Genomic DNA, 20,941 nt, shown 5'->3' on the forward strand with positions numbered 1-20,941 from the left:
AGTAGAGTATAAAAATGGGTGACAACATGGTGGAAAAGTATACACCATTGACGACTATGGGAGTGATAAATGCAGTTGAATAAGTATATTATAAAATGAAATGTTTATATGTAATTAGATGTGATTACCAAATGAGCTTAAAACTAATTTATATAGCTATGCTGAGTGTGAGTGTGTGTGCGTGGGGTAAAAAACGAATTTTCTTGTTTATAACGATATATTGTTTAAAAGCAAAACGATATATCATACAACGGTATATTTAAAAATCTTACTATTTTCATTTGAAATGATGATTTGCCGTTTCCCAACCGCGAATGTGCCTTGATTTGGAGTATAATAAATTAATTTAAATAATCTTAGATAGTTTTGTGTACATTTGCGTTTGTTTTACGACACACTTATGCACATAAATAATATGAATGAAAGTAATTTAAAAAAAATTACAAATTTTTGTAGAATTAAATATGAATTTGCTGCATAAACAAAACTGTTGTAAAGGACATCGAATAAAATTGCGTTGCGAACGCTTTTACAGTGACATTATATTCCGTAAATTATTTTTTTATAAAAAAAAATATTTGAAATATACGAAAATATTTATAACTAAATATATTTAATACTAACGTAAAATTATTATTTAATAATTTTATTTTTTAGTTCTTTTTAGCGTTACGCATGAGGCAACAACGTTCTCACAAAAAGCAAAATGCTACAACATACTTTTTACTTCTTATAAGTTTTTTTGTTTTTATAATTGCAATTTCATAACACGAAAACTGTAGTGACTTGCATTAATACAAAGGATCATGATCAGCATGAAAACGATTATCGATCGCAGCTTTTTTTTCTAGTGCTATACAAGCATTTGTTTGCAACATTTATCGTCAACGTAACTCGTTTTACACCCAACACATTTGGTAATATCAAGTAAAAAAAAAAACAACTTTGCCATGAAGTCAGTATATACAGTTTACAGTGTAGTATTTAGAATATTACCTGTAGTTAGTTATGTTTTATAAGAAATTTTAATTGTATTTATTTGTTGTCACGTGAACGGCTATTTGTTGTATTTGCGTTCATATTTGGCGTGCTATGGTTGCTGGATGTTGAAACGCAAGCAGATGAGCCGTTCATTTGTGGCGTTGATGTGGGTAGTGGTAGCAAAGCATTTGGCGGTTGACACCAGTAGCCCTTCAAAGTAAAAAAAAAAAATCAAAAAATTATTTGTTAAAAAAAATTTATCGTTCATTTAGATAATTAATTATATAGAAAACTGACAAATTTTGCATTATAGCCTGGAAATAAAAATAGGCACAAACATTAATTAATTTTTTTTTTTGTGTTATTTTATTTAATCATTACTTTTCTTGCATTCAAGTCTAATATTTTGTTGATGCTCCTTTTATTTTAACCATCTCCTGACATCTTCGCGGCATGGAGCTGACAAGGTTAGTGCAAGACGTGACCGCCATTGAATACCATGTTTCTTGGACTTTTCTCTATAATTCGTGCTTACTTTTTTTGTCCACCGACTGATTTCTTCCATTCCATAGGTGTTCTAAACGATTGATATCCGGCGACTGGGAGGGCCATTCCATTACGTCAACTTTATTGCGCTGAAACCACGAACCAGTTTCGAAGCATGTTTCGAGTGGTTGTCATGCATAAACTCCCATTTTAGTGGCATGTGCTCCTCCGCAGAGGGCAACATTACAGTATTAAGGATGTTGAGATAATCTGATGAATACATTTTGTCTTCTATCCAATAAATCGGCCCAACTCCAGCCGCTGAAAAGAATCCGCATAACATTATTGTTTAATTGTTTTTCGTGTATATCTGGGGTCAAATTCAGCATATCGTGGTCGTCGTGCAAAAGTTTTGCCATCGGATCCAAATAATTCAACTTTCGTTTCATCCGAACACAGGACGTTATTCCTATTTCCACGTAGCCAGCATGTGCCTCTGAGCAAATTCAATTCTTTTTTTTTCATTTTGTTTGCTTAAAAACGGAACTTTTCTGGCACTTCTTCCAGTTAGACCAGCATCCTGAAGTCGGTTTCTAACTGTGCGACTGGTTGTTACTTTTATTAATTTTATTACATTTAATAATTTTTTAATATTTTCAGAAGATTAAAATTAGTCCTTTTTTGGTTGCATTACCAGCAAATAGTCAAACTGTGCCTTTGTTTTTCGTTTCCTTCCTCTTTTTTCAGTTTTTACGCGTGTTTTGAAGACATTACAGACCATATTTTTGGAGCCACTATTTCACGAATAGTTTTGCCCGATTTTCTTAATTTAATAATGGTCCCCATATTATATAAAAATATTTACTTTAATACAGTTAATTTCAACAAAACAATTAATAAGCTCTCAATTTCAGAAAATTTTGTTGCGATCTTCACTATTTTTCTCTGCAAACTACTAAATAACGAAGTTTGTCCATATTATTTTTTCCAGCTCATACATAGCACGTGCACCTAAAATCATAATTTTTTGTCGCAATCCAAAGTACTGTTATTTTTTAATTATTTATTTTTTTTATTTATTTATTTTTTTGATTTATTTTTTTATTTATTTATTTTTTTTTTTTTGTATTACTTATTAGTTTTTTATTTTTTATTATTTATTAATTTTTTTTTTATTAATTAGTTATTATTTTTTTTTATTATTTATTAATTTTTTATTATTAGTTTTTTTTCTTTATTTTTTAATTTTTTTTTTATTATTTATTTTTTTTTTTTAATTTTTATTTATTATTTTTTTTTTTAATTTTTATTTATTTTTTTTTATTACTTATTTTTTTTTTTATTATTTATTTATTTTTTCTTTATTTATTTATTTTTTTAAATTTATTATTTTTTTTATATATACATATATTTTTTTTTTAATTTATGGGGAGTTATCAAGCGTTTTAAAGACAAATCTCTTGAGCCGCATCAAACCAATAAATCATGACATCTACTACAACTTTTTATCGGTTTAAATTTTTAAATTTTGATACCGAAAACTATTAGATTCCCAAACAACCGTGTATATAATATTTCCAAAGCTTTTAACGTAGTTACTAATAAAAAAGTGTACACACCTGCGGTCCAAGTGGTCCACCTGCAACACCAATTGTGTTACTACAGCCAACTCCATTAACACTACCAGTAGAAGATTGTGGTTGTTGTACCGTTGTAATACCATTTATTGCCATACCACCGGCTGCTGCTGCGGCTGCCGCTACCGCAGCACCGGCTGTGTAATAAAAAGGCATTGGTGGAGGTGGTGCAGTACCAGGATATGGTATACATTGAAACTGTAATCCGTCGCCGCCATTAGGCTCAGTGCTTGTAAGCTCGGCTGGTGTAGGATAATAACCGTTTGATGGCGCCTGTATCGGTACTGCATCTGATGGCATAAATTGTTGTGGTGGACCACCATTCGGTGCTGCACCGTAGGTTATAGCTGTTGATGTTGGTGTCGAGTGCATACTCATAGAAGCACCCGGTAGTGATGCTGATTGTGGGGGAGCGTAAATACTAAAAGTATGCGATGGCGCTGGCATTGGCATAGGGAAATATATTCCACCACCGGCGGCCGTATTCGGTGGAGCAATCGACATAGACGGATCACCATTGAACTCATTGTACGGATTGTAAGGTGCAGCCATTAAAGTGTTGCCATTCGATGTTTGGTATACAGGCATTGGTGGCTGTGGTAGAAAAAATTTGATTTTAATATTTAAAATATAAATTGTAACGCTTACTCACATGCGTTATCATTTTACCACCACCGTTAGCATTATCAAAATTCGCTTGCGGAGATGGCATGCCATGTTCAGCAACGGAAACCGCCAGTGAGCCTACACCATTACCCATGCCAGGGGTGTTTTTATTCACAGCTTTTGTATTGTGACCTGACGTATGACTATGTGTTGAATTTGGCGTATTACTGCGATTCGAATTATATTGTCCGCCGCTATTACTTTTTAGCGAACTGGCATACTTATTACCAACACTACCACTGTTATTGTTATAATCAGTTTGATTGTGGTTATTATTTAAACTCTGGACATTTGGATTATTTGTATTGTTCTGATTGCGTAAAAAAAGTGGTCGCTCCTTATTGCTGTTGAAATACCGGGATGGAAAACGCCTGTGCATGTGACCACCACCACCACCACCATTTTTACCGCTACCACTATTGGCGCCGCCACTATTTACACTATTATGACTATTTTGATTGTGTGTTGTGTGTGTATTACCCGACATGTTATTACCACCGTTATTATTGCTTGTTTGCGGTGTAGTCAAATTTTGATTCTGCATGCTGTTGTTGTTAGAATCAAGCTTTGGCTGAAATTAGAAAATTATCATCAATGAAATGATTTTTAAATGTTAAGAAACAGAATAGTAGGCTCGCAGTCATTTTAATTATACTCGGAGTATATACTTAGATTCAGTTTGCCACGAAGTTTATAACACCCAGAAAGAAACGTCGGAGATCCTATAAAATATATATATAAATGATCAGCGTTACGAGCCGAGTCGATTTGGCCATGTCCGTATGGCTGTAAATATGCGCTCAACTAGTCCCTTCTTGTACGGAAAACTTTTTCATTTGACGACATATTTTCACCAAATTTGGCATAGATTATTACCAGGAAACGGTATAATCTTCGAATAGATTGTTCAGATAGGACAACTGTGGCAAATAGCTACCATACTTGTGAAGGGTATTATAGCTTCGGTGCAACTGAAGTTAACGTTATTTCGTGTTTTTATGAATTTATTATACGGACTTACAAACCTCTAACGTAACCTCTTCATTTTGATTTCCGCCATTCACTTTTGTGACAACTTTTGCTCCGCTCACATTGTTTGCGGCGTCTAAAATTTTATAAGTATTATTTTAGATAAATAATATATCAATACCGTATGCATAATAAAAATATACCTTCATTACAACGTGGTTTCATTTGCATTAGATGATACTCCAAACCTAAATTGTAAAAGTGACGCAGAGTGGCGACGTCAGTTGGCAAATCTACGCCACTAACCTCAACCGATTTCTTAGCATCCCAATTAATGCGACCACTTACCGGTGTGTTCATATTTGGTGTTTGTCCACTACTACGATTATGAGTGATAGGCGTTTCAAACGCTTGCGTTGCAGCATTTTGCATTGAGGCCGTCTCGACGGCATTAGATGGTGTCATGCTGCCGAAATGCGTATTAGTTTGATAATATGGCGCGGCGATATTAGGTGGCACTGCTGATGCGGGATGCGGTGCAGTAGCCGCTGTAATAAGTGGTGGCGGTAATGGCGCAGCAGTTGGCATATAAAAATTATTAGGAGTCGGCGCGAAAGTTGCTGGTGGAGCACCTGGTGGTGGATACATATAATAACCGGTTGGCATTAGTGCTGTAGCGGGTGGTGGATGCATTGTAGGATCATAACCATATGTATAGTATTCCTCAGGCATACCAGCAGCGTATTGAGGTACAGGATATAAATAATGAAAATCAGGCAAAATAAATGCAGGTGCACCTATGCCAGCCGATTGTTCCATTGGATTGAAAGTACCCATCACTTCTTCAGGTGCTCCCATGCGTTGTTGTTGTTGCTGCTGTTGCACGTTTGCTTCAGTTTTTATACGTGTTTCTGGTGCAACTGTGCGTGCTACCACATTGGTCTGATTCACATGCGCTGCCGTTGCAGTAGTATTGCCACTTTTCGATTCTTGCTCACGTGGCGCATGCTCGACCGTTAGTGGCATTGCGCAATATTCAACAGTATGTGCACGGAAATTTTCAAAATGTGTATATTGCTTTAATTTATAGTAGCAACCGTTACGATGATGTGAAGCAGCTGAAACATAATGCGGTTTTTCGTCTTTCTCACTGACATCACTATCCATTATACCAGACACATAGTCGGATGACTTACTATTGGACGACAAGGGGGCGCCACAGTATTCATGCGCAGCGGAAAATTGTCCGTTAAGTTTGAAACGATAATTGTAGTGACGTGTCAGGCGTACAGAACTATATTTTTGCATATGACGCTGAAAGCGATACGGTAGCGTCCATGGCTTAAATTGATCTGGTGGCAGCGGAGTTAGTGACTCGTACGGTACCTGTGGCAGTAAATTATGTATTAATATTTTTTTGTCATATAAATTTGTTAAAGCATGCATATAATTTAATGATTGAACCAAAAGTTCCGACATTTTCATAACAAAGTTTTATGATTTTATTTTTTAATTTTTAAATTATTTTACATCTTACCAAACGCTTTTCGCCTAATTGTTCGATAAAAACAATGCAGTAGCCTTTGTCAACTGCAATCTCTTGTATATGACAAGTGTATAGATCATTTTCGGATTTGCATAGCTTCACATGACATTTGGCTCCCACCTGGAAGATTTTATGAACTCGTGTTTGCTGGCAGCGTATCAACTTCAGTTTAAACAGTTACACAAGTACAAACATTAAATTGGAATTGGATAGACAGGACACAGCAATTTGGAAGAGGACGTATAAGAATGACAAGCACAAACCGTTGACCGGATTTTATTGTATGTTAGGCACATAGAAGGAACAAACTGTTAGTTCATTCATTTTTATTGACAAGCAAACGACATGCATGCGCACTTATTGTCTAAATAAATACCTTAAAATTTGTATCACCATTGTACCAGTTTTGTAGTTTTTGCTCTTTGCGTTGTTCATTCCAAGCATCGAATTCTATATTCCGATACATGTTTGGATCCAATGCTTTGGCAACTTTATACGGAAACGGTGTTATACCTATATCAAAGAGTAATCAAAAATTTAGATTTATTTATATAATATAAAAGCGTACTCATCTACCTTCCTGCAACAATTGACGCACACAAGATATATATTTATGGGGTAGCAATGATTCCGCAGTCTTACACAATGCGGACTTTTCATAATCATCGCAATTTGTGTGTATTTTCATTTCGCGATGCAAATCATCCGATAAACGTGGAAAATTCGTATGATGAAAATGGCAGAGTTCATAATTTTCTAAAATGCAATTAGTTTCATTTGGCAAATCAAAATTGAAACTACGTCCATCCGTTAGAACTATACGAGTGCAGTAGCCGTCGTCATTGTTTTCGGATGTGTACTCCATAGCATCCAAAGTTGGCGAATGTAACATGTGCTCAACGGCAAATGCAACATCCGGCAACTTATACAAATCCTTGTAGAGGATCTCATAGCATATGGCTAAAATAAATATTCAAATAATGTTTATATTTATATAAAAATTAAAGTGAATAATATACAAATTTTGTTTTTACCCTGGCATATAGCTGCATCTTTTATGTAGTCACAAGTAAAAACAGAATCGAAATGTCTTTCTGGAGTGTAGAATACTCGAAATACATCATTGAAGTAAGAGCGAGAACTATAAAAATTACCCAAGTTGAAGGGTTCGAACAGCAACACATTTCGTCTGAAAAATATAAAATCAAATAAATATCTTAATTGGTAAAGTACATGTCAATGTTGTGCCAACAAAAAAACATTAATTTATTATTTTTATGTGTAGGATATTTTACTTACCATATGAATTACCTATTTTGGAAATATTAATGTGCTCAACGTACCGTTAAAAATACACAAAGTTCACAAGAAACCAGAAAAAATGTTAACTTCGGTTGTACCGAAGCTAGAATACACATCAGAAATAGAAAAGTTTCCATAAAATAATTTGATTTTGATCATTTAGTTTGTATGGCAACTATATGCTATGATTGTTCAATTTGAACAATTTCTTCAAAGATTGTACCGTTGCCTTAAACAATAAGTTGAGCCAAATCTGATGAAAATATCTTGCCAAATAAAAAATCTTCCATACAACGATTAGATTTTTATGTTTCAGTTTGCATTGCAGCCATACACTGCTATGGGGGGGTTCGATATCGGCAGTTCTGACAAATGAGCAGATTCTTGATGAGAAAAGCACATGTGCAAAAATTCAGATCGATATCTCAAAAACTAAGGGACGGGCAGACAGACCGACATTATACATGCATACATTTTATAGTCTCCGACGTTACCTTCTGGGTGTTGGAAACTTCGTGGCAAACTGAATATACACTGTTCAGGTTATAAAAATAACTGTGCAATTTATACAAACATATAACATATCTACACATATCTTTTAGAGAAATATAAGTCACTTACTGGAACATATATCCAACCGCCTGCAGTTCGATCAGGGTCCCATATGTTTTAGGTTTCGACATATCATCTAGATACTCATCCAAATCTCGTTCAACGAGCTACAAATAAAATACATTTTAATTTCACTGAAACTTGATAAAAAAAAAATTTTTTTTTTTTCAGTATCATACCGGCGCAAAATAGTCACGATGTTTGCGCATATAGCGTACGCATTTTTTGCGTATGGCCAAATGATGCAGCTGCGTGTCATACATTTGCTCTGAAATCACACGAAACAGGCATGAAGCATCGCGTGCTGTGTGCTTGCGATAAAAATTGTTCTCCTCCAAAAATTGGTCGAATGGGTCAGGAGCTTGGCGGCTGCCAGAGGTGAATTGCCGTTGCATTGTTATAACTTGTGCAGTAAAAAAAAATAAAGAAAAGCAATAAAAATTAAAGCAAAATAACATAAATTGTAATGGTAACAAAAATGTATATAGTTATTATTGGTCACTTATACATAACCTCAAATCGAATTAGAAAAAATGTATAAGAAATTGTCATAATTGTTGTAATATTAACAAAGATTTGTGTTGGAAATATGTTATTCAAACTATTCGCATACATTTATCTAACGATAATGAAATTGTTTTACGTTTAAAGTTCAATGCACGCAACTGTACAGTTCTTTGGATTTATTCCATACACAAATCTTCTTATATACACACAACACATTTCAAGGACTTTTAACAGTTATTTTCATACATATTTATTGGTACAGTTACTGAAGTAGCAATAACTTAACATTTAGGCAAATAAATAAATAAATAAAAGATTAACCGCAATATTTTTGTTGTACGATAAACAATTTTTACCAACCTTTTTAATATTTTAGCAGAAGTTGTAAATATTAACAACTTTTAATACATTAAAATTTTCTTCAACGAAAACTCTAAGCGGCAAGAAACACAATCACAAACTTGCACTACAATTGTTGCATAAAAGGATTTGTTTGTTAAAATTTATTTTAAATAATAATTAAAACAACGATGTTCGCTTTGTTCTTTACTACGTGTTAAAATAAATGAGATGCGATAAAATTCACAGTAAAATGCAAATTGCAAAACACCGAAGATTCAAATTCGAAAAGGGAGTCCTCAAAAAACGGTACTAATATTTTAGGGTTTCAATCGGTAATTTCGTAGGGTTGCAAAATAGTGGTATAAAATTGAAATATAAATCTATATATACGCTATAAAATACATTTAAATAATATTTATAAAACGAACTTGTACTATTAAAATCATTATATAACAACGAACAGAGAGTTTTTACAAGATATTTTATATTTATACCCTGAATAGGGTATATTAAGCCTGCTACGAAGTTTGTAACATCCAAAAGGAATCAGCGGAGACTCTATAAATGTATATATATATATGATCAGCATAACAAGCTGAGTTGTTTAAGACATGTCCGTCAGTCCATCCGTCTGTCCATGTGTCCGTGTGTCTGTCTGCATAAATGCGAACTAGTCCCTCAGTATTTGAGATATCGATTTAAATCATTTGTCAAAAGAGCCGACAGAGAATGTTAATAAATAGAGAAGGCACAAATGTTAAAAAGTACTAAATTGAGCTTTTCACACGAGGGAACATCGAAAAATACAACTTCGAATCTTTTGAAATATACCACGCAATGATCGAAACGGAGAAAAGGCTATAAATAAACACAAAGAATGTTTTTAAATGAATTATGATCATGCTGATTTACATTTGCATGTTACCAAAAAATCATAACTTTTGTAATTTTAAATAAACCTTCAAATTATATAAGAGGATTATTGGTTGAAGCCGCAGAATTAACAACAAAAGAAGTAATTAATAGATAAATTATTCAACACATTTTTGTGCGTTGCATGGATAATATGTAATATGTGGCTAAGCGCATGCGATTTCTCTTCTGGGATGGCTCAGGTCGTAAGCGTGAAGGAGTTAAGCCATTCCGAATACGGTAATTTACGTTCGGATCCTGAAACTCATGAAACTTAAATTTTATTTTTCTTTTATTTTATTATTTGACATTTTAACTAATCTCAATTCAGTTACTTAAATAGCATATTTTACTCACCGAAATAATTAGAATATTTCAGGAAAATATGTTCATATGTTAGGATGTATTGTGTATTTATAGAAATGTGACAATCACTCATACATTCATAAGTACACGTACGCTGATCCTTGCTTCTTCTTGCCCCGCACTAACAATGACTTTTGTCTATACTTTTGGTTTTTTGCGTGAAGCAAGTTGAACGATCGCAGGCAAGAAGGGATCTGAAGCTGCACTCCCACATAATTATTTCAGATATATTTTTATTAATCGAGTTTATTTTAAAAAACATTGAAATAAGTATGAATTGATGTGTATTTATACTTTTGCTCAAATATTATAATATTACGTAAATAAGCCATACAATATCAGAATTTCTCATTACAAATTAATCAATATAATAATATGATAAAACCCTCCGTTGAAACGCCTCTGACCATGATGACACGCCATGGAAGTATCGGCGAGTTCGCGCGGAGACGGGGCAAAAAATTGAGCTCTGACAAAACATTGAAAAAAAAACAAAAAGGAGGCTTTGTCGACAAACATACATACGAGCTCGCATACATATTGACGCCTAATTTGGGCATCGTCGCGGAGTTGACAAAATTTGTTTGAATCGACAATTTTGCGACAATGTCGGTCGGCTATGTTGTCTCGTTTTCCTTTTTGCAGTGGTTTGCTATTGCAAGTTGACTTATGCTCTTTTGAAATACTACGACTACCGATTGGGGTGTATTTTGATAACGTCGTAGTTAGATAAAATGGGTTAAATCGAAAAATTAAGAAATAATGATTATAAGAAAACATATATAAGTACTATATGCAGTGTGCTTAGAATATATAGAAGTAATAAAGGATTTCATATAAATGGCAATTTTATATAAATTTTATAATATAATGTATAATATAAAATAAATTAAAATAATATTTCAAATCACTAAGAGGTCATGTTGCCAATTCTCCTTTTTGAAGGGAACATCAGACAAGTTTTTTAATATCTGATTTTTAGAAAATTGTTGTGAGGAAGCAGCTTGTGGGGCACACAGAAATGCGAGGCGGATGATAGGATTCTCAGTGATACAAATTGTAAAATTCCAATTTTGCTGATTCTTCAATTTTACTGAAGACATTCAAATTCAATTTCATTCATTTTTATTTAAATTTAATTTTCGTGCATTTGTGGTAGGAATTCCATATGAAAACCAAATTTAGTTGATCAGGCGCACAGAAAAAAGAGCGCAGTACATATTTATAAATGCTGACACTTCGTTTTGCAGCATACGCCCGTTCAGTTCACAGATTAGATAGTATTTCTTCGTTGATGTCTGTGATGCTGCTTGTATAGCACAGCTCGTTTTTGGAAATTCACATCAAATATTTGCCTGAGTTCACATCCTAGCACAGATGTTGTTTTATTCCATTTTTAATTTTTATATAATAAATTTATTTTAATTTAATTTTGATGTTTTACTCATTATATAAATGTTCTTCAAAATCTAATATTTCTTTCTGTTAAATTTTCTTCTGATAATTTACTTTAATACGCATGCCAAACAACATCTGCGCATACATATATTAGTCGTTCCTTTATAAGGTGGAACTTGGTTCCTGCTTAGAGTGGTGTAGTTTGTTGAGTTCGATTTTCATGAGGGGAGGGTACCTTTTTGACGTGGTGTAATTGAACTTTCGAATTTGCGCATTTTCGATGTTCCCTTTTAATAGTTTACATTTTTGCACAGCTAACATTTGCGCCTTCTCTATTCATTAACATTCTCTGGTTAAATACGAATAAATACATATAAAACAATGCTTTTTATCGCATATTTTTAGGCGTTCGCTATCAAATGACTGCTGCCACGGATATCAATTAATGTTAAGAAGCATCCGGTTATGAAAGGAAACCATTTTGCTATTTTATTCTGTAGTATTGCAAATCGGACGTCAGATGGCGCTAACAAACGTTTTTTTTTTGTGAATTTGTAACTCGCCGCCACCCACACCAACCCAGGCCAAAGTAATAATAAACCCAGTTACAATGAAAACAATGCCGACTTTAGCAGATCAGCCATTTGCACGGCAATTTTATTGCATTAACATATGAAATACTGTAAAAATGACATTTAACGGGGCATGCGCAGTAAATGACAACAATGCAGGCAAGCATAAATATGCATACTGACAGCATCATCAGTTAATTCCGCCATTTCTCTGTGCATAGATGTTAAGTGAAAAGCAATTAATTATTTCGCAGAGATTAACTGAGTTTTCAATCATTATAAGTTATTTGTGTATATTGTGCAAGGAGTGTACTGTATATGTTAGTTCAATTAAGCGATAGTGAGTGTTCAAATTGCAGTCTGCAGCAAACGTTTAACTGAAACTTACCCAACGCCTTTGGCCTTTACAGACATCGTGCGTGCGGTCGTATGTGTTTTGTGTAGCTTTTGTCTGCTTTTGCCTCTGCGTCTGCGTCCACATAGTAGTCGGCAAGTCGTTGGGTGGGTAGACTAGACAAACTGCCTGGCACTTTGGTGGACTTCGCTTTGCTTTTCTGCACTCAGCGCTGCTCAGTCAAAAATCTTAAGTCAATGAAGTCTGGAGTAAACTTCAAGTTCGCGCTGTTACCGCGACTAAAGTTGTCTGGAAGAGATGTGAGTTTTACAGTGTAGAAATAGTTAATAAATTTTTATATTCATACATATAATTACATAAAGATTAATATAAATAAGAAATATAAGTTTTGTACGTATGTTCAGTTTATGCAAACTTAACGTTTCGATGTGTATTGAAATCTAAGCTAACTCGTTAAACAAATAATATTTAGACGTTTCATGCAGTCATCCATTAGCCACAGCACGTAGCTGCCCACCCTCACCTACCAGTTATGTGCTCTACAGCTTTTGTTAGTGTACATTTGTTATATGTATATACTACATTAAAATTTCATTTACTTTTATTTACAAATTTTTACAGTTAATTATGTTTAATAATTTGTTTTCTGTTGTGTTGCTGTTTGCTGTGAAAAGAGTTTCTAGAGTTTCAGCGTAATGTGCTCTTGTGATAAAGAGAAAGAAAATCATTATTGATTATGAAATCACAAAGAAAAGGTGTCATAGCGTTTTTGTAATACAATAACAACCAACACGTTGTCGGGGGTAACAGGCATACCTGTTGTTGTAGTTGTTGTCGCTTCCGTTAGCGTTGTCAATCACGTCGTTTTGGCTGGCGCTGCATAGTAATTACAGGACTCGCAAAAAATTTCATTAATTTATATAATTTTTTAAGCAAAATTACCCAGCTCTAAATGCTTTGAAAGCCGCCACTGTTAACTTTGTCTTCTGTAATGTTATTGCTGTTCTACTTCATAGCCTAACAGGCAAAGCATTTGGTCAAAATCAATAAAATAACAATAGCAGTGCAAATGTTCATAAAAAACTACTGATGAAAACAAATTTAAACAAAAAAATACACAGTGAAGTATGCAGAAACAATGTTATAGTAATTTATGTATGCCGATATTGTAAAAATGCCTATTATACCTTACATCCACTGCCGTGCTACAGATTATTCACTAATCACACCTTAACCCTAAATAGCGTAGTAGTTACTTACTCGTCGCTATCGCCGTGCCAGTCCAGGATGTTGTGAAATTAAATCAATGCCAAAAGTAATGAAAATTTTTTCGTGATAAAAAAATAAATTAATGTATGAACATAGTATACATTAATTATTAATTCTTGGTTCTTTATAAAAAAAAAAATTAATTTCTCTCTCTTCTAAAAATTTAACGTTTCTGGAAGATATAAAATTTATTGTTACTTCTTATATAATGATAATGTGAAATTAATTTGCATTCTATATACATATGCATGTATATGGTATACATACTCCTCTTCGTTGTAAGTCATAAACCGGTATTAAAAAAATATTTTTAATAATAAAATTTTTGTTTTAAAAATTATATTCAGTATTATAATCGGTTGAAATTTTCAAAATATGATGTTGTACCTTATTCTACAACCGGTGTTCAGTTCTACGGTTTAACTCTGACTTGTTTGGGTACCTAGTCATAGCGGAATCGCTGGTAACTGCAAAGTCGATGAGCTAGAAAGAGGGGGCAGCCTTGCACCGCTCACGTCGGGGTGGGAATGAGTTGGATCTCTGTTGTCATCGTGTGTTCCAGCACTGGACTTATAGAACTCGCGTGCGCTAAGCAGGACGTCGAGGACCAGCCTCTTTGCTACTAGAGTAGAACGTAGGAGAACTACTGAATTACTTGTCCTTGACAATGTTCATCTTGCTGCAATCGTAGAAGTTCTTACTTGACATTTACCAATAGGCATACATGCGTAAGGTTAAAAATCCTTTCGGACCCAAGCTGTCCAAACTGTAAGGAAGACGGAATGGTGGAAACATCCAACACTTTCTCCTCATTTGTTCAGCCTTTGCAAGACTGAGGTTGAAACATCTGATAGGCTCAAAGCGCGTTGACGATTTATGAGGTTCTTATGATCAATTATATATTGTGTATAGTTTTTGCACCAACTGATATCCCTGTTAAGATTGACTTTTTAACCTTACCTAATCTTCCACGGTTTACGAGCTAGAATTATTCGCAAAGGTTTTTGAAACTGAAAATTAAAGAGACCCATCGAAGATTTGTCACCATTGAGGGACTAAACGTTATTGCTAGAAGAACTCAAAGCTTTAACAAAAAGTGATTACGAGAAGTGTTTTGACTTTTTAAAGGAGCATGGACAAAGTTATATTACGTTGTTGTATTTTCTCTCTTTTTGGCAAAGAGAAATAACATAAATTTTATGAGGAACTCTATATTAAGTAAGTTTTTGAACGTATTTAACAGCAGTAAAAGTTACACCAAAAATTACACTGATTTTCTTGAAGCAACAACATAAAAAGCCAAGCTTTTTTTTGACCACATCACGTGTATAATTTTCATTTTTCTTTTCTCATAGGAATTGAAAAATAATACAAATATTCTTCGACTCGCACGTGTTTGTAAAAGCGGCTCCACTTGCTGTTTTTTTAAATCATTATAATGGGTACGAGTATATATGTAAATGTACCTCATGCTGTGCCACTTGCTACATGCGGCGGCATAAGATGTGGCAAAACAAAAGTAAATAAATCAGTCCAACACCCATGACGTTCGAGAAGAATTACAAAATTATATATGTATGCATAATATATAGTCACAATATATTATATACAGTGAAATTCCACTATAAGAGCTGTCCTTATACCCGGATACTTCCCACAACCGGACAAATTTCATCAACAATACGTTTTCATTAATATTATATTTTCATACCAAGTACGTTCCAATGACCGGACACGAAAACTATTTCGGTAATATTTCGTTCAAATTATATCTCATAAACGGACAAGATTTCTTAAAATGTGCATATATTTTTTTCTTTCGTCATGAAAACCGCGATCAATACTTGCTACTAGATTTCTTATGCCATTCCTTTTTAATTTCAATAGTTTGAATATGCGGCCCATATTCCACTAATGCCATGTTTGTCAGCTTGTTGAACAGGTCAGAGATTGTTTCCACCGAGACTCAGCTACATATGTATATAGGTACGTCTATAAAATTTTTGTTGAGTAAATATCCACAAGTAGCGAGAAGCGTACATATTCCCCCTTTATTTGATTTTAATTATAGGGAGGTACCTTTTCTGGCTAGTTCATCTACTTCACATTTACCTAGTATATCACTATGTTCTGAAACCCGTTGCAGATTTATTGTGAAATAGTATGTTGGATCTAAGAAATTTTTTCACTTTCTTCATGAAATCCTAAGAGATTTTAGAAAAATCTATGAACATAAATATATGTATGCGTATTTCTTGTTGTAAGCAAGCTTTTTGTTACAACAAAGAAGTTTTTCTTTAAAATTAAAATCTCTTCAGGTCATAAGAACCAATTTAAAGAAGCATTAAGTGAAACCAAATCTCTCTCAACATGTTCTTTCTAGATCTAAGAAGATCTAAGCGAGCAACTATTGTCGCCATGACGCGTTCCACACCCAGTGCATTAAGCATTTTAATGCATCTAACGCTAAAACAGCAAATTTCAATTAGCTCGCTAATATATACAAAAGTAATATCGAACGTGCCATAACAAGGAAATCTAAGTAAGTGCCGCAAACAATAATTGAGAATACTGTTTGTTGTTGGCTTGCCTGTGTGATCCTCTAAGGATGGATGCAAACGTGGCTTTAAAATTGTTATTCTTAATTGCAAAAAGAAAATGAGAAGAATTTACTGTCAACAACAAATAAGTTTATGCTTTTCGCACTTCTGCCGCCCTCCCTCACAAACATTCCCTTCAAATAGCAACTGCGCTTGCGTCGAAGCTGGTGCCTGCGTCAACTGCAGCGTCGGCTTTGACTTTGCAAAAGACGCTGATGAATGTTAACGTGTCAAATTCATACATGCATACATTCACGTATGCATTTACGTGTATGGTATATGTGTTGCATGTGATGAAATGTTTATGACAGCTCGTGTTATGTCGCCATAATGACGTTTTAGTTACGATAATGACTGCTGTGAGGATATGACGCTGCTTTGTGTGGGCGTTATGCGTGGCAAACAGCTGATGCCACCTAACAGCGGCACAAAAACGTGAACATGTAGTTGAGCAACTGAAAGTGCATCAATGATGCACATGCATACATATGTTACATGCAGTATGCGGTTAAATAATAGCAGGTGTAAATCAGCTGCATGTTATAATAATATTGATATTTTTCTTTGCTCAAATAGTTCTTCTTTGTTATTTCATTGCCTATGCATATTTTTAGCTGTTGTTTCCTTTCTAATATTATAAGCTTATATACTTCACTTCTTGTACTTTGTTATATAATTACTGGTATTTATATGTATTATACCTATATGTATACTGTACGTTAGTATTTTTTCTTTTGTTGCCACTTCCTATTGATCTGCTTAAATGAAATGCTAAATATAAATTAAATATCGTATTTTAATCAATATTAAAGAAAGATGGTTGTAAATTTAAAGTTATTATTCTATCTCATATTCAAGGAATCTCAATTAGGCAAAAAAAGTCAATAAAAACTGCTTTCTAATCCGAACCATGATTGACGCATACAAGGCAATCTGAAAAGAACATATCGCTTACATATTTTTTTCTTCACAGAATTCGATGTTATTTTTCAACCCACTAAGCCTCTTCCAACTTTTAAATTCCATTTTAAATTACATTTAAATTAAGTAGGTTAGGTAAAGACGCTGATATTCGTGAAACCTACTTGAACAGTTAGAGACGCTTATCAGTTATGATGTCCAGAACTCCTAGTTATTGATCAAAAAGACCGTCGCTTACTGACAAAGCGTTTTGAGTCTGCTCTATAATTATTGAGGCGACTAATATCAATTTCAGCTAATTCGTCCGGTTCGTAGAAGGTGCGGCAATCGATATGCTTCAACATTAGTGTGGCGGAAGCTGGACAGTGGAGGAGAAAGTCTAGTCTATATGTTTCCACATCATCTTCCCCTATGAAACTTTGACAAGTTTTGTCCTCCAATATCTTTAACCTCCTATTGGTGTGAATGCCAATAGGACAGTATCCAGCTAGAACACCTATCATTGCGGTGTTGTGAACCTGGCTAAGAGCAAGTAGTTTAATGGGCCTCTAAGGCCAAGATTTCGCAACCGCACATGTTTGACCAACGATTGCTAAGTTCGCGCAAGGCTCATAGATGCAACGCCAGAACGCAGAAAGAGAGGGGAATATCAGCTCATTTCCATCCTGATAGGATTTGGGTAAGGATGCCCTCTTTACAAACTTATCGGCTTTACAGTGTCGGCTGATTCCGCTGTGTCCAGGCATTCAGACAAGTTTAGAATAGAAGTAGTTTGATGTTGCTGTTAATGAGGTCATACACTCCTTGACTAGCTTTTAATTCACTGTCAGCGAGCTCAAGACTAGTATAGCAGCTCTGCTAACGGAGTGAATGACGATATTAATATCATAAAAAAGTAGCTAGCGGTAGATACCGAAAAACTTTAAGTTTGTCTATTGTCTTGATGCAAACGTGTTACCGTGATTTCGTCCTCGAAACTTTCTGAGATAACTTTACCAGACTTAAGAGTTTGACTGTTGCAGGTTTCCACTTTGGATTTGCTTCCTTACGTGCCTACGGCGAATCCAAAACATTTTCAAGATTTTATTAAGTTTTCATCAGCATTTTTTGGACATCCACAGCCTTTAACGCTTCGGTGATGTACAGAATTTATCAAACCACTTACGAATAGTTGGTTCGCCTCACTCAGAGCCACAGTAACATTCATCAAGCCACGTTTTGGCAGAGTATTAAAGAATAACTACAAATTAATACTAAAAAATATTTAATTTGACATTTGCACATTCTTTATTCATGAACATTCTCTGGTTTTAGTATACACAGTACAACAATTATTTTATTTTTTAAATATTTGTGAATTCTATACAAAATAATGCTATATAATAATTCATAGAAGTTAATTCAAATTTCACTCACTGTAATCCTACTACTCTTTTGGTCTTTAGTCTAGCGTTTTGTCTCTCTCAGTGTTAGCTTTGCTATCTAATTGCCACATCTCAGTATTTCATTCCACCAATTTTCCAATAAGAAAAAAGCTTTTACCCAGGAATAACATAATCCCTTAAACATTCATCTCTCTAACTATAAAAATCCTGTAAATTATGTGTAAACAATAACATGCTGAGTGCAATATTGTAATAATTAGTAAACAAAATATTTACACATGTTTAAAACTCCTACACCTGATAAAAATAGCTATCATTCTGCGAATTTACACATTAACATTATGCGCTTACACACCTACATACCTCAAACTCAAATATACGTACTCATATTTGATAAGTCTGCCAGAGGCGTTGGTATATTTTTAACTGTTGGGACTAAAAGGCGTGCATTCAACACTTTAATGAAAAAGTTTAATGCTAAAGTTGATTTAACAAGTTTCTATACATTTCGATCAGGAATTTTGAAATTATTGTAAAATTATTATATTATATTAGGTGGATAACACAGCTCAAAGTAGAGTTTGAAGATATATAGCCTCTTACAATATATTAGAAGCTGTACTCACCCATTAAATACAATACCATCCGATCAAATTTGACCCGGACTGACAATAAAACTACATTTTACTTTACAACTTTATTATCGCCTTCAAAATAGGCTTCTTTTAAGCCAATACAAGCAGATTCACGTTTAATTCTATTTTCTATAAACTTTTTATAAGCCTCGGCTCATTTTTGGAGCGTAATTCGCTAGGTTGTTGGAAAGTTTCGTCTTCATATTCATAAATTCACGCTGTCATCAGTAATGATTCATTTGATGAATGTAGCGTCCTCAGCTACAATGCTTTTGCGACAACTACTTGACGTCGTTTTTGCAAAAAATTAAGGACTTTTGGTACGAGTAAAGCCTTGACACGTTTCATACCTGAAACAATAATCAAAATGTATTGGGTTTGCTTTATGTAAATATGAAATCGCTCGATCCCTGTCCGTGTTGCCGCCCCACTGTACTAGTTTCAACAGGATTACATTCTAAAATTTCGTAAACAACTTTCACTTACCGAATAACAAGCTAGTTTCAGCACACAATTCAATGCATCCACAACGATAACGGTAAAAAAAAAAACATGTAAGGAAGAGCTAAGTTCGGTAGTAAATGAACATTTTATGCTCTTGCAACAGGCAAGGATAAAAGCCGGCGAAATAACGAAAATAATTTATGTAGTATATGGGAGTTCGGGTAATTCGTGGACTTCTTTCACATATTATCGGCATTTGACTATAGTAGTATATCCAATATTATATGTTGAGTAAATTTTGCTAAGATATCTTACTTATGGACTTATATATACGGTATAAAGGCATAGGAGATAGGGATAGTATTGACCCGATTTTATCTATTTTTGGTATTACATGTTATTTAAGTAGATCTTGAAATGTGGGTTTTCACCTAAAGGTGGGCGGTGCCACGCCCATTGTCCAATTTTTGTATTGGCTTCTATAAAGTTTGATTGTACGACCCTATGTGCAAAAGTCAAAGTCTCTAACTTGTTTATTTAATGATTTATCTTTTAGTACTTTTAATCAAAACCGGTTTATGGATAGTGGGCGGGGTTATCACCCGGGATTATATATAACCCTTTATCTAACTCGTTTAGTTTGAGGTGATACAAACAACCGTTAGGTAAACAAAACTATTATACTCTGTAGCAACATGTTGCAAGAGTATAATAGCCAATGAAAAATAGATTTACATACAGCATATGTGTTTAATGGGGAGTTACATGTTGTTAAGAGCCTTTACGGCTTCCTATGACGCAAAACAAGGCAAACCTGTTAAGTTCAACCGCACACTTTCCGTGCCAGCGCTTCAGATATCCTCCACCTTCATAGATTTTTTATTTCATTTTGCATATTATTGTTTTTTTTGGCTTCACCCACAACACCTACACACACATGCATACATATTTTGCACATAAAAATTAATAAAATTCCTCCGCAGTTTTCATGCACCTCCAAGCACAAATCAACAATCAACAACATTATCAAGTAAAT

The 20,941-nt window shown here is 34.1% G+C and overlaps 1 protein-coding gene across 2 annotated transcripts; it reads right to left on the reverse strand.

Moving 5' to 3' along the window:
• Positions 1–9,283, reverse strand: otu (ovarian tumor). 2 transcript variants are annotated; one of them, XM_036372617.2, is made up of 12 exons: positions 9,067–9,283; positions 8,379–8,602; positions 8,209–8,306; positions 7,320–7,474; positions 6,862–7,245; positions 6,662–6,798; positions 6,277–6,405; positions 4,943–6,125; positions 4,796–4,875; positions 3,757–4,341; positions 3,087–3,698; positions 1–1,191 (listed from the first exon to the last, which is right to left on the reverse strand). In XM_036372617.2, exons 2-12 carry the CDS (start codon positions 8,592–8,594, stop codon positions 1,036–1,038), a joined length of 3,735 nt encoding a protein of 1,244 aa, XP_036228510.2. In that variant the 5' UTR covers positions 8,595–8,602; positions 9,067–9,283; the 3' UTR covers positions 1–1,035. The 2 variants fall into 2 exon arrangements, with proteins under 2 accessions (XP_036228510.2, XP_036228512.2); XM_036372619.2 differs by lacking the exon at positions 6,277–6,405.
• Between the last annotated feature and the right edge of the window lie 11,658 nt (positions 9,284–20,941).

Source organism: Bactrocera oleae, chromosome 5 (assembly GCF_042242935.1).
Source record: "Bactrocera oleae isolate idBacOlea1 chromosome 5, idBacOlea1, whole genome shotgun sequence".
NCBI classification, from domain to species: Eukaryota; Metazoa; Arthropoda; class Insecta; order Diptera; family Tephritidae; genus Bactrocera; species Bactrocera oleae.